Here is a 13,268-nt window from a genome sequence, read left to right on the forward strand (position 1 = left end):
ATTCTAAGGAAAAAAAAGTGTCACTTGACATGTTATTTCCCGTGACTATATTCCCTCTCACCAAATTCCCTCCACTAATCGTCTTGGTCCATTCACGGGCTACAGTTTCTTAGGTGGGGTTCGAATATTTAATTCTTCTACTCCATAAATTTATAAATATTATTATAATTATTGAACCCAACATCATGACTCAATTTATCACTATATAGTTTAGTTGGTTAAATAGTTCTTAATGATATATGCTCACATCTAAATATTATAGATGGAATTTATGTTTAGGTGTTGTAAATAAAAAAATCGGTGTTCTTTCACACACGAGCTTTACTTTCTTCCCTAACCCACTCTTTAGTTGAACTACATACATATTCTAGAATATGGCAAGTGTTTTGCTTATTTGGGAAAGTTGGTAGTGGATTGTTGTTGTTGCTCTCAAAAGTGCTGGAATAGATCTGAGCATGAACCAAACAGTAACCTGGTACACACGACACCATGTTCCTCAACCGGAACTCGGGTGTAAGAAATGACTAGCCTAGGCAAAGTTGCTCCGAGAAGAAACTGTTGAGCTCGAAAGAGTGGGCTTTTGTGAGGAAGGAGAAGTTAGTGAAGTGAAAAAATGGATGGCAGAAACAAAACTATAAACATATTGAAAGTCGAACATAATGAAAACAAATTGAATTTTATGGAGATAAATATGACAACAATATTAATGTACATTTAATTACTACGCAATGTGCAAGCATGACAACTGGTAAAAATCCAAAAAGATGTAGAAATCGACACCTCACTCTTGTTCATCATCATCTTCTTTTCCCTGCATTCCCACATCGTCTCCGATACCATCGAGCAAACTATCAACATCCTCTCCCAGCTCTGCTAGCTTTGCACTGAGCTTCTCCACCTTGCTCTGCTCTTGCCCAAGACACACGAGCAGCTCGTTCTCACCCTCCCTTTGAGCTACTTCCCTTGCTTCTGCCTTTATTTCCTCAATGTCAGGAGCAGCTACAGCCCCACCACTCTTTAATGCTTTTATTTCACGTTCTAGCTGAAAATTGGCCTGTTCAATGCCTATTGTATGCATCGGACAAGCTCTTTAGATCAGATTCAAGTTTAGATGCTGAGTGTTGGTGCTCTGAAGACTCGGCTTCAATTCTCGCCTTTTCTGCTTTGAGGGCTTCCAACCGTTGACAAGTCTCGTCGTGAACATCCCTACGGAGAGTCTCAACCAAGATTCTGTCTGATCCACTGTTAATCATATGTTCGAGCTGGGATGATGAACCACTCCCACCAGTCTTTGAGAGGTCCTCAGCAAGAGTAGCATTCCGACTCAAAAGGTCCTTTCAAATGAACAAAGAGCCAACACTAGACATTAAAGACTGGGAGTGGCACCATTGTTCTTCAATATATACAGATAAGCTATAAGTGAAGTACCTGTATCTCACGGCATTGCTTCTCCACAAAGTCTCTCAGTCCTTAGATATACTCCTTGTCTATTTCTCCACTCTGCTGTTCTAGGTAAGACGGGACCACCGCTACCTGGCTCTTCAGACGACTATAAATTTCTACAATTTGTTCTCTAATTTTCACCTCTAACCCCTTCAGAAAGTCAACAAACTGAGGATCAATCACCATCTGAAGGATCGGATGATCCTCATTCCTCTGATCAGCATTTTCATCGTCATAGACCTCTTCAATGTAAGACATGCTAGCACTAATAGACCGAGTCAATGGTTTATGGGAAAGAGCAGGCTTTTCAGAAGTAAAAAGTGGGCTCTTCTGCATTTCATCAAACCTAAGAAGGTAAGAGGTAAGCCCAACTTTTTGGCTAATAGCATCAATGATACTAAAAGCATCCTGTCCGCCGTCAGCAGTTTTATTACAGACTATGCACACTCCTAAGAGTACAGCAGACAATCCCTTTACACATACAGTCACAGTTTCACTAGAAATCAACTCTAGCAAGTATGTGAAGTGAGGGCGTGCTTCAAGGAAGGACTGTACAGCACTTGGACATTCGAAGAGCCAAAGAAGTAGTAGCTTTAAAATAATTGGCTGAAGATACGTAGTCTCTGTTAGGATGCCTTTTCCATCTTTACTAATAGAAGAAGCAAGTGCCAGGTACTTAATCATACGGTACAGTAAAGGCTCTGGACCTCCCAACGTCAGTGTAGGCGCTTCAAGTTCAATTTTAAGAACCTGCAGCAGCTTTTACATCATATTATGAGAAGAGGTACGTGGGCGACTTTGAGTTTTAACTCCATAAGAAATGCAACACTAAAAGAGAATCTTCAGATTTGAAGATAACTCCGCCGATGTTGGAAAAGTAGTTGCAAGAATATGAATAATAAGAAGAAAAAAAATGTTTACCCTCTCCATGCACTGAATGTTATCCTTCAGAATATGAGATAGGACACCAGCAGCTCTGCAGCAAGTCTACACAAAATAAAGAGAAAAAATAACTTACTCCCGGCACAAGAAAGGAGGAACGTCTTGAACAAATTTGTCAAATAAGCTAATATGAGAACAGTAAAATTCGCAAAGTGAAAACAACAAATAACCTGGACACAGAAAATTTACAATATGCTATATCCTCTCGTCATTCGTATACTTCCCTCTTTAACGAAGATGAAACATCAGATGAAAGATCATACATTCTCTACCAGAAAGGAACTAGAAACAGCTCATTTGGATTTTGGACATGTCGAATATCATATGAAATGCACAACATACCTCAAGATCACCATCACTTTCACTCAGTATCAGCCTATGCAGTAGCATACTACAAGAAAAAAGAACTTTCAGAACAATTAATCAATGTTTTGAAGGGGGGACTCCCAAAAAGACTGAAAAGATATATATTACCTTCCAAATGACATGTTTACATCTTCCTCGAATTCTGCATTTATCATTGAGAGTGGTTGAGGAATCAAAGTCGAAGCCAACATAGTTTGACCATCGGGATTTTTCTGATACAATATAGAACCTCAAGAGAATAAATAGGGAATCACAGTTCAGTGCCAAAAACAGAAAAAGCATAAAAACAAATAGGCTCATAAACAGTAGAGCATACATTTTTCCTATTTGATCATAATCAGAGATGTTTCCTCCAATATCAGAATAATTCACGAACCTCGCAAAAGCTCTTAAAAACATAGTCTGCCGCAATGAACTCTTGTGAGCTAGAAGTTTGCAAAATAACTCTAAGGAGAGAATTTAAAGCTGGCTCAACATGAGGCTCCTCCCCAAGTGCTTTATTTGCAAGAGCGTCACGGTTCTGAGGATGATTGACAACCAGATCACCAATACACTGAAGTACCTGTTAATTTGAGAATAAAAGGTGAACCTTGGAAAACTCCATAAAGCTTCCTTCCTTGACCAGATAGAATTACATGAACTTATAGACCAGAAATAATACAATCTCTAATACAGTATGAGAATACGGAGAAAACACATCAGCTTCAAATAATGAGCTTTCTTGAACTTAGCTCATTAAGGAAAAAGAATAGCAGAGAGAACAAAAACTGCTTGTTTGAGTTATTTCTTGGTACAGTAATATCTTACAAATTGGCCTAGAGTAGTCTTGCTCAAATTACCGATTTGGATGTAATAACTTACTACCTTTGAATGCCTTAGAAGTGAAGTGCTTGCATAAGATCAATGCTCAATCATATTACAAATATATTTTGTGATCCTCAAATGGAAGATAAGTCTCTTAGCTAAAAAAAGGTACAATTAATCTCCACAGTGGTGAATAATTATTAGAGTGAATAACAATATAGAGATTAAACAAAAAGAACAAGATCGGAATAGCTCTCTCACCATACAACGGACAGCAACAGGAGCCCATTGGCTCTCAACTCCCAGCATTAATAGATGGTTCAGCACATTTTTCTGCAATGACGAGAAGAACAATAGAAATGTTATATTATCCTCTACTGAGTACTGACACCAAAATTCTTTTAAGGAATACACCAAGATCACAATTACTCCCTCCGTCCCACAAGAATATGCACTCTTTCATTTTTAGTCCGTCCCACAAGAATATGCACTTTCTAATTTTGGAAACTCTTTTCTCTCTACCTCTCTCATACTTTACCAACTTTGCATTAAAACTCGTGCCAAACCCAAAGTGCTGAACCCAAAGTGCATATTCTTTTAGGACGGAGGGAGTATTAGTTTACAGCTGAGAGAAGTTTAAGAGCTAAAAACGAACCTGATCCAAAACTGTTTTATTTGCCAAACTATTGGAGTCTTTTCCTGGATCAGTCTGTTGACCACCATGCAGAAGCAAATTGACTGTGTCGCTGAGTAGATTTATAGTCTACTGGCAATCAGTTCATTAACACAGGGAAAAAGTTAGCACTCAATGCATGGAAACAAACTCTAATTTAACAGACTTAAGATTGCATTAAGAGAAAAACAAAAATACAGTTCAACCTTCTGCTGGGTGAATTTGTAGGTGCTTCCTCTGAGCTGCAGAATCGACATAAGAGGATCAAAGCCCAGTGTCTCCCTAAGCAATACCTACACCACTTACCAATCACCTTATAAGAAGTTCAGAGCATCCACAACATATTGTGAATTATCAAAATTATGAGAAAGAAAAAAGAAAAAAGAAAAGAGCGTAGAAACCTGATTTGAAGAATTAAATCGAAGAAGATTGTTCAAAAGTTCCTATTTACAGCACCAAGGAGAAGAAAGATTAACGATACTATTAGAAAACTGATTGCACAGCCGACCAGAAAACACTCTCTACAGGATATAATGTTTGTAATGACAATTAAAAGCATACATTTAAAGAAACTCAAAAGTACCGAAATGCAGGAAAATTAACAAAGACGTTGGAAACAGATAAATAGATCAGATTTAAGAAGACGAAAATATCATCTGCTTGAATTGTGGTTAACAGGAACAGGCAAAAGGTTAATAAGTTGGATACAGGTTTAGTTCACAAGAAGAAAGAATGCATGATTATCATGCCCAATCATTGTTGGTAGGCACAGGGGAACCCATTGGTCAATTTTTCTAAGCACAAAAATTAGTTCAATTTTTCAAAACCAAGATAAAAATAGATGGGTTATATTCAGTACGTTTTGTAGTAAACATGGATGGCTAATATTGTCAACAATCAATCAAGAAGAATACAGTGTTAAAATTATTTAAACAAACCACGAGAAAATTGTTATAAAATTGCACACTAGGAATTTAAACACCTGTACAATAACACCACCTTCAGAGCCCCCTTCCTCTTTTATAATGCCAAAGATCTTCTCCAAAGCACCTTCAAAGACCACGATTTTCTGGATTTCCTGAATGATAATGAACATGATAAACCATGAGAAGAAGGTAATACAACACAAGAGATTTGCATTTAACAATGGCTTTTGGAGGGAACAATCACCTCAGCTTCCCGAGTCAAGTATGTGAGAAGTAATAATGCCTCATTTCTTATGACCTAAACCAAATAATAAACAAAAAAAAAGAATTAGAAACGAGGAAAAAGAAAAATGAAAAGGGAAACATATGTGCAAATATTGGTTTACAGCAGTAGGAAAGAGGGGAACAAATCGAACCCCATTAAGTATCAGTAAGATACCTCACGATCCATGAGCATATCCATGACCCTTGTTATACCACGCGGAATTGTTAGAATAGATTCTTGGAGCCTGTAAGGAGATAAAAAACATATGTACTTGGTTTTTGTTAAGAAGGATGTATGTACAGTATTAGACGAAAATGATATTAGTCAAACCGATTTGGAGAATTTGTGAGAAATGCTGTCAACAACTGCAATGTATAATACCGAATGTAGAAATCCTCCTCAGACTGCAAAGGCACTAATTAGCAAATCATATAGGCAAACTCAAGGAATTTGAAGACAATTAATGCAAAGTTCGTACCAGCAAGCTCAAAAGAAGTGAAATATTTTCCACTTCTCTTGAAGCAAATCACTGTTCATTAGAGCTGGTTGAACCCCATTCTTTGACTTTTTTCCAAATTCAATTGGACTTAAGGCACTCACAAGAGTTTCCAGCGCTCCACGAACCTTCATAGAAAATTTTCATCGTACAAACAAAAGTTCATTGGGGATAACTGAGAAGGGACGTTCTCAGATACAAGCTACTAACTAGAAGCAACTAAAATGACATCATCTTCCAAATGAACAAGCAAATATATGAAAAAGAGTTTTCTAACTATAAGACAGTGAAGGCCTCAAACCATTTCTACATCTTCACGCTCCTCCTTTAAGACATTCAATAGTATGGGAAACCCTGTAAAACAATTCAGCAGATGGAAGATATGAAATCATATTTCATGAATGACATAAAGTAGAATCAGCAGCAATTTCATTACGAAGAAAACCGACCCATTGCTCCAAAGGCTAACTGTGCATCATTACTTTCAGCTACAACAGCCTGAAGCTCAGCCAGCGCATTCCTCTTGTCGTCAGCCAGGACACCATTGCTAATGCGATCCAGCAAGAGCTCAACATAACTGATACACATCAATTTAAGAACAGACATAAAAAATTTTCAAAATTAATAAATTTCATCGCAATATTAATCTTTTAATATATCATATAATTTTATTTATTTTTTAAGAAATATTATTTTTATTATCAATAGCAAGAAATAAACAATTAAACAAGCCCACATTAAATATATGAATAAATTAGACCATAGAGGTTTAAAACTTCATTGAGAAGCCAACTTCTCGATATCTTCCTATTGGATAATGGTGATGTCCAACAATTATTGCCTTGTCATTTGACCAATAGCCATGTTTCCCTCCAAAATGACATTTTTGTAAATAGTCCTAAAACTCTCCGTTTTTACTAGTATAGATATAGTTATTAATAATAGTCAATATGAAAAGATCAAATAGGTATATAGAGGATTAATCAGGTAGAACACATGCAATGTTCTTTTAACTTCAGTTGAGATATTTCACTGAGCAACAGAAAAAGTTAATTCAACAAATGAGATAACTAAATACATTTTTCATGCAGCCAGGTATCTATTCATGTGCAACTGATAACAAATAACAAGGCTCCAGTAACAGACCACTTTCTGATTTCCTAATATACACATACAATTTTTGCTAAAACTTTAAACAGTAAAATCAATTGGGTTGAATATCACTCCAACAAAAAAAAGAGGGATATGAAGCTCCATCATATGCATGCAAGCCTCCAAATATCAATGATTGTTCAGTACGACAAGCACCAAGAATAGGAACTGCATTCTGGTTTAAATTTAGTAAAACAGACTCTCACTTCTATGTCGATGCAGTACAAGCTCCAAAAAGATGTGCATTCAAATTTAAATTTAGTCAACATGCTCATTCTCCTACATCGACCATTGTTCATATACAAATACAGTCAAGCATCGCCAATTTGCTCATTGAGGTGCATTAATACAATTGTAAACTTCAACTGAACTTGATCAATTACCTATCTTCACTAGAGCCCAAATTTTCATTTCCGAAAACACGGCCAACAACGCCCTGCATACAAACCATTTGAATAGTTTGCATGTTAGCTCACGACCAAGTATATGTAGACAAACATAAGTGGCAATTGATAGCTGCAAATCTCCCAAATCAATGACACCATATTAAAATTTCCATTTTTACCCAGCAGCAGAGCTGAAAACAGTAAATTTTAGCAAAAAATAATTAAATTGAGGGTACCTGGTATTTCGATACAAAATCCATTCTGATACAACCAAAACTCTTCAATTTCCACAATGCATAGAAAGTGCAGCGATCACAAGGTTAACTAATCCACAATCAAAAGTCAGACATCAAAATCTAGAATTCGTGGGTCTGAGTTGGCATTATGCCGATCCCTAAACACAGAATATGCCATTAACTTAAGAACTTGAATAAACCCTAATTAAAAACTATCGTAATTAGCAATTATGTTACCTCTGAAACTGAAACGGATATCGACAACAGAGAGAAAGGGGAGAAGAGAGAGAATGCGTCTGATATTATTTTACGGGCCGGATTTTAGATATATCTGTTGGGATTTGGCCCAAATCACTCTACTTCATTTTCATTCTCATTCTCCAAAAAAGAATGGAAATTTTCTTGGACTTCATGCATAGGAAAATCTCCTACTTACATTACATCAATCAAAGAAAAGTAAAATTATGTGGATTTAAAGTATCGGTGATTTATATAAACCCCATTGACTAAAATTATTAAAAATTTAAATTTTTAGGAATATAATAATAATATTTCCTCATATTTTCTAAATATTTGACTTAGTTAGCTAGAGTGGTGGCCCATAATTTTGACTAAATTAATGAAGTGGGGAAGATTGGTCCAAGGCAAGTGGGTGTGAGTGGGTTTCAAGTGGGCATTACCCGGCCCATAATAAAACTCTATTAGTACTAATTTTTTAATTTCAACTGTAAGTTTTTTTTCCCATACTAAATGATTGTAAACAAATAGATGTGTGTATATGGCCTATGCTGGGGTGTAGAACTAGAATTGGGACAAATGTTTGTCAGTGTCCAAATTGCCATACAACATAGTAAATGAATGATAAAAAAATGTTGGAAAGGGGATTTTCATGTAAATAATGGAGTCATGAACTAATACTATCATATTGCGTTATTTTGTACTAATAGAGATGTTATTCATGACGAGATTCCATTTTTTGTCCCGCTTCACATATCTTTTTCATTTATTTTGTTTTCTTTTAATTTCAAATTTTAATGCTTTGGTTGAATTTTTTTTACTTATTATTAAGGTCATGATTATCTCTATAATTAATACTACCATTATTTATTTATTATGGGTGGGGCAGTGACTCAACAATATAATACAACTAATTAATGCTCGTCTCATCTAATTATAAACATTGAGCTTTACTGATACGAGGAGACTCGTATCGAGGGATAACTGCGAGAGATCGCGAGGAAGATATTGGTTCGTTCGCGAGGAAATCCCCGTCGAGCAGCCAATTATCGTTCTAGGGTTGTTTGATAAGAAAACTTGCAAGAAAGATAAAGAACAATAAAAGATAAAGGAACATACAATAATATCCTATCAAAATCTAGTAAATCAAATATAATAATATCCTAAGCAAAAGATATGCTAAATTAATAAACTATGGAAAATATATGATAATTCAATACTAAATAATTAATAAGATATCGGGGATATTTCCGAAGATATGCTCGTATCATTTACCGCCTCCCTTTCTTTGATTTATGTCATTTTGTAATAGCTAGTTAAGTAGTATAAATCTTGCACGTGATTAAAGTTTATAGTATTATCATAGTAGAATGATTTTTCATACTCTCATATTTAGTTTACCAATTAGTATTATCATATGTTGATGGTAACGTGAAGTGAAAACCATATGAAAAGCATGTGAATATTGTAAAATAGGAGTAATATTTTTAAGTTGAAATTAAGTTAAAAGGAGGGTATACATTCAATTTTGTCAAATCGTTTTAGTGTTTTAACGAATATATATTTACCTTTCTATCATGTCTCATGGCTAAAATGATAGGACAGAATTGACTATTTTTATATTTTATCCCAACCTCCTTATACACATATGGTGTAATAACTTTGGAGAAAAATAGATTATGGAGGAGGTACTTTGGCTTGGAAAAAGTGGTAGCAATAGGGAGCACTTTCGTTGATTATCAAAAGGGCAACCCAAATTATTTTCATGACCAATGAAAAATTGTCATCTTTTAATATGCAAAGGACCACAAAGCATGAAATACGATAGTGATGATGATATATTGATGGGAAGTCTTAATCTTGAGTTGAAGCTCTAACAGACTTCGTTTGGTGACTTATGTATATATGTCTAAGTCTTTGTAGCATAAAACAAGAAATATCTTTATGTGCCCCAACAAAATTGGACCTTGATTAATCTCATAGCCACACAAGCAGTTGTCAGTTAGCTTCTCCTATCGATGTGTTTTGAGTGAAATAGAATGTTTAAATTTAATGTTTTGATGGGGTTTTAATGCTTCTATTGTTTTGAGTGACAAAATTCTACCAGACTTGTTATAGCTTTTCCATATTGACATGATATTTCTTCATTGTGCACACTTTTATACATATGAATTTGGATAAGAATGAACCTTGTGAAGCAATGCACTTATTAAAGAGCTTTGCGAACATCATCAACATGAAACAAGATTGATAGAGCGAATTGAGCTTGCTCACTACTCTGACACAGTGAATAAGGTGGTCTTTGGAATGTAAAGATGGTGCGACAACCGTCACTGGCAATGGATGACAGACAAAGAACGGAAGTGAACACAAAAGCAAAAGTTAATGGAGTTTTGAGATCCTCGTGGGCTTGTGTTTTGTTGGCCGACCCCACTTAGATGCGTCATTAGCCTATTAATCCTTGTAAATAGTAGTAATATATGATTGCAAGATGCACTCAGTACATGCACACTTCAACAAAGTATGAAATAATATACTAACACATAAAGAACGAAAGCAAACCCTAACTCAGAATGATTGAGGAGAAGCTTCCACAATTTAGGACCGGCGACTACTCAATAGTTGAATTTAATGGGGTTTTTAGGTTCTTACGGGCCAAGTGACCCCCGGTCCCATCTATATGTCATTGGCCTATGTAAATAGTATGATTGCAAGCACTCACTACGCATACATTTGAACAGAATGATAAGAAAATTAAAATCATAATAATAAATCATTTAAATAAACCATTTCATTATGAGACAAAATTAGGTTTGATGGAAAGTAAAAATTGCTGCAGTTGGGGAAGAGAAGAAGTGCAAATCACACTAGCTATACATATATGTAAAAGGAAATATCCGAATTGTATACCTAACACCAAATTGCATATAAATCTTTCCTATCCCAGTATTTTTTTATGTAGTATACCACATGTACATAAGTTTCTCCATCACCATCAGCCTTCAAAAAACCTCCCCTCCATCCACCGACAATCCATTTCCGCAATTTTTCAACCAGCTAAATCATGAAGCATCTGCGCCTGCGCTCCCATCAAATTCCGGTACTGGAAGCTCTGATTCTCACCATCCAACAGCGAAAACGGCGTCGTTTGGCACTCCTCCATTTGATCCCTAGGGTAAAACGCCAGACCGACTCCGCCACGCTGCTGCAGCCCTAGCGTAAGCGAAACACCGTCACCACCGCCACCGCCTGAGTACGACGAGAAATTGAGCTCCATCGCACCGAAATGATTTTGGAGTTTGCTCTTTTCTTTATCGTCGTTGTTGTTGTTGATGATAGAAGAGAGACACTCGGAATCCATCCGCATGAGCTGATCGTGGCTCGGCTTCTGATCCGGAGTCCGACTGCCGCCGTCTTTCTCTTTGAGTTCTTCCAAGTACATTTCCTCCACCATGGGTTTCCATAGCCTCACTCTAGCATTGATGAACCAATTAGAAACCTACGAAAATGACAAAATATTGGTAATCTCTAATTAATGAATTAATTAATACTCATATGTATAGATATCACACCACCTTGATTGTATAAATTAAATAGAAATAGGAATAGGGAGGTTGAAAGGGACTTGCCTGGCTTCTGGAGAGGCCCGTTTGGCGGGCTAGAATGTGTTTATCCACATCAGTAGGATACCTACACAGAGGTTAATTACAAACAAACAACATAAAAATCAAAGGAAAAAACAAATAGTTAAAAAATACGTACGGGTGGAGGAAGTGTTCAAAGAGCCAGGCTCGGAGGACGGAGACGGATCTCTCGGGGAGGCCGCGCTGGGGCCGCCAGGGATGGTTCTCGATCATGCTCATCTGCTGCAGAGCCTTCTGCTGCCTCAGCATCTGATCCAGCAACCGAAGCCGCGGAGTCTCCCCCTTCACCCCCTCCTTCTCCCCCATGCCTTTCTTCGTCGCCTTTATCTCCTTCACGATCTCATCTCTCAGGCTTCTGAAATGCCGCGACATCGCTTTCGACGCCAGAGTCGAGTATGGCGCGGCCGCTCCACCCCCCGCTGCCGCCTCGAACGACGACGTCACGCACTTCATCTTATCGCAGTAGTGTTTGTACCTTCTGTCCACCTGCACCATATATTTAAATTTTTACTATGTAAATGAAAAAAATGAAATTAGTAATTAGTTACCTCGTCCAACATTTGGAGGAGTTTGGTTTTCCTTGTGTGCAACTCGAGGAGGTCGAGGGAGAAGGAGGGCGTCGGCGCCGACTTCTTTTCATCGTCGCTCTTCGGCGGCTTCATCTGGTGTTGATTGATTTCGAGATTGCAGAATTCAGAGAGAAGCTCTTGCGCGGGGCTTAGATACTTGGAGTTGTTGAGAGGATGTGAGTATGGCTGCTCAAAATTGACCGATCTGGAGCTCGACGGCCCGAATCTGAGCTCAAACGCCTGCAGGCCGATGCTGGAAGGGTTGGAGGAGCTGAGGGAGAGAGAGAAGCCTTGGCTGGGCCTCTCGTTTCCTTCACATGAGAAAACGCATGGATCGTCCGGCGATATCATCATGGTTTCATTTGAGAGGCCGGCCAGGCTGTACATATCCTCCAACACTAGGATGTTTTGGTGGTTTGCGGCGGAGGAGAACAACTTCTCCTCACCACTTGTGCCAGCCATCCAACTGTGTGTGTGTGTGTGTTTCTCTATCTTTTTTCTTTTTGGATCATCATGATTCTTGGACTGAAAAACTGAATCAAGGAAAGATGAATTACCATCAATAAACAAACAAATCAAAGGGAAGGTGTGTCAACTATTTAATCAACCAAACCCCTTTCTGCGTGTGCGTGACCCTCTAACCTCAAAAGTTTCAATCTTTATTGCTTATTTGGTGTATCACTTTCTTGAGAGAGAGAGAGAGAGAGAGAATTACTAGGGTTATGTAGGTTGGGGATGGTGTAAAAAGGAAAGGAGGGATAGATATTTGGTGGGAGAGGGAGAGAGAGAGAGAGAACAAATAGGGATTCTTTTACTTGTATTTTTTTCTTAAAATTGTTCTAATAATTGATAAACTGCAACTTATGAAACCAAGCCTAGTAAGGAAGATAATGTGTTCTCTTTCTCTATTTATCTCGAGATATATACAAAAAAAAATTCACCAAATAGGCTTTTGATCATGACCTGCAACCCACATTCATTATTTGATCATTTCCACCTCTATAAAAGAAGAATTGGGTCAATGCAAAGTGTTACATATATAACTACACCACATGCATACAAAATAGGTTTCCTAGATATCCCACCCCATGGCCCCCTCAATTATTTCACAATCCCACCAATTACAATA

At 37.3% G+C, this 13,268-nt stretch overlaps 1 protein-coding gene and 1 pseudogene across 3 annotated transcripts; both read right to left on the reverse strand.

Moving 5' to 3' along the window:
• Positions 1 to 657: 657 nt before the first annotated feature.
• Positions 658 to 8,117, reverse strand: LOC121784570 (annotated as a pseudogene).
• A 2,555-nt stretch (positions 8,118 to 10,672) lies between these two features.
• LOC121785508 (homeobox protein BEL1 homolog) lies at positions 10,673 to 13,060 on the reverse strand. 3 transcript variants are annotated; one of them, XM_042183962.1, is made up of 5 exons: positions 12,753 to 13,060; positions 12,119 to 12,672; positions 11,689 to 12,056; positions 11,556 to 11,616; positions 10,673 to 11,425 (listed from the first exon to the last, which is right to left on the reverse strand). In XM_042183962.1, exons 2-5 carry the CDS (start codon positions 12,599 to 12,601, stop codon positions 10,976 to 10,978), a joined length of 1,362 nt encoding a protein of 453 aa, XP_042039896.1. In that variant the 5' UTR covers positions 12,602 to 12,672; positions 12,753 to 13,060; the 3' UTR covers positions 10,673 to 10,975. The 3 variants fall into 3 exon arrangements, with proteins under 3 accessions (XP_042039896.1, XP_042039895.1, XP_042039893.1); XM_042183961.1 differs by having other exon boundaries at positions 12,782 to 13,059; XM_042183959.1 differs by having other exon boundaries at positions 12,119 to 13,059.
• Positions 13,061 to 13,268: the final 208 nt, after the last annotated feature.

The sequence above is a fragment of the Salvia splendens genome, chromosome 21 (assembly GCF_004379255.2).
Source record: "Salvia splendens isolate huo1 chromosome 21, SspV2, whole genome shotgun sequence".
NCBI lineage: Eukaryota > Viridiplantae > Streptophyta > Magnoliopsida > Lamiales > Lamiaceae > Salvia > Salvia splendens.

What these genes read in the sequence shown, in the direction of transcription:
- LOC121785508 (XM_042183962.1), bottom strand. Translation starts at nt 12,601, where the DNA reads ATGGCTGGCACAAGTGGTGAGGAGAAGTTGTTCTCCTCCGCCGCAAAC. An exon ending in TTTGAACACTTCCTCCACCC is followed by an intron (nt 11,617 to 11,688) that starts GTACGTATTTTT and finishes ACCTCTGTGTAG; the next exon opens with GTATCCTACTGATGTGGATA. An exon ending in CGGGCCTCTCCAGAAGCCAG is followed by an intron (nt 11,426 to 11,555) that starts GCAAGTCCCTTT and finishes TCATTTTCGTAG; the next exon opens with GTTTCTAATTGGTTCATCAA.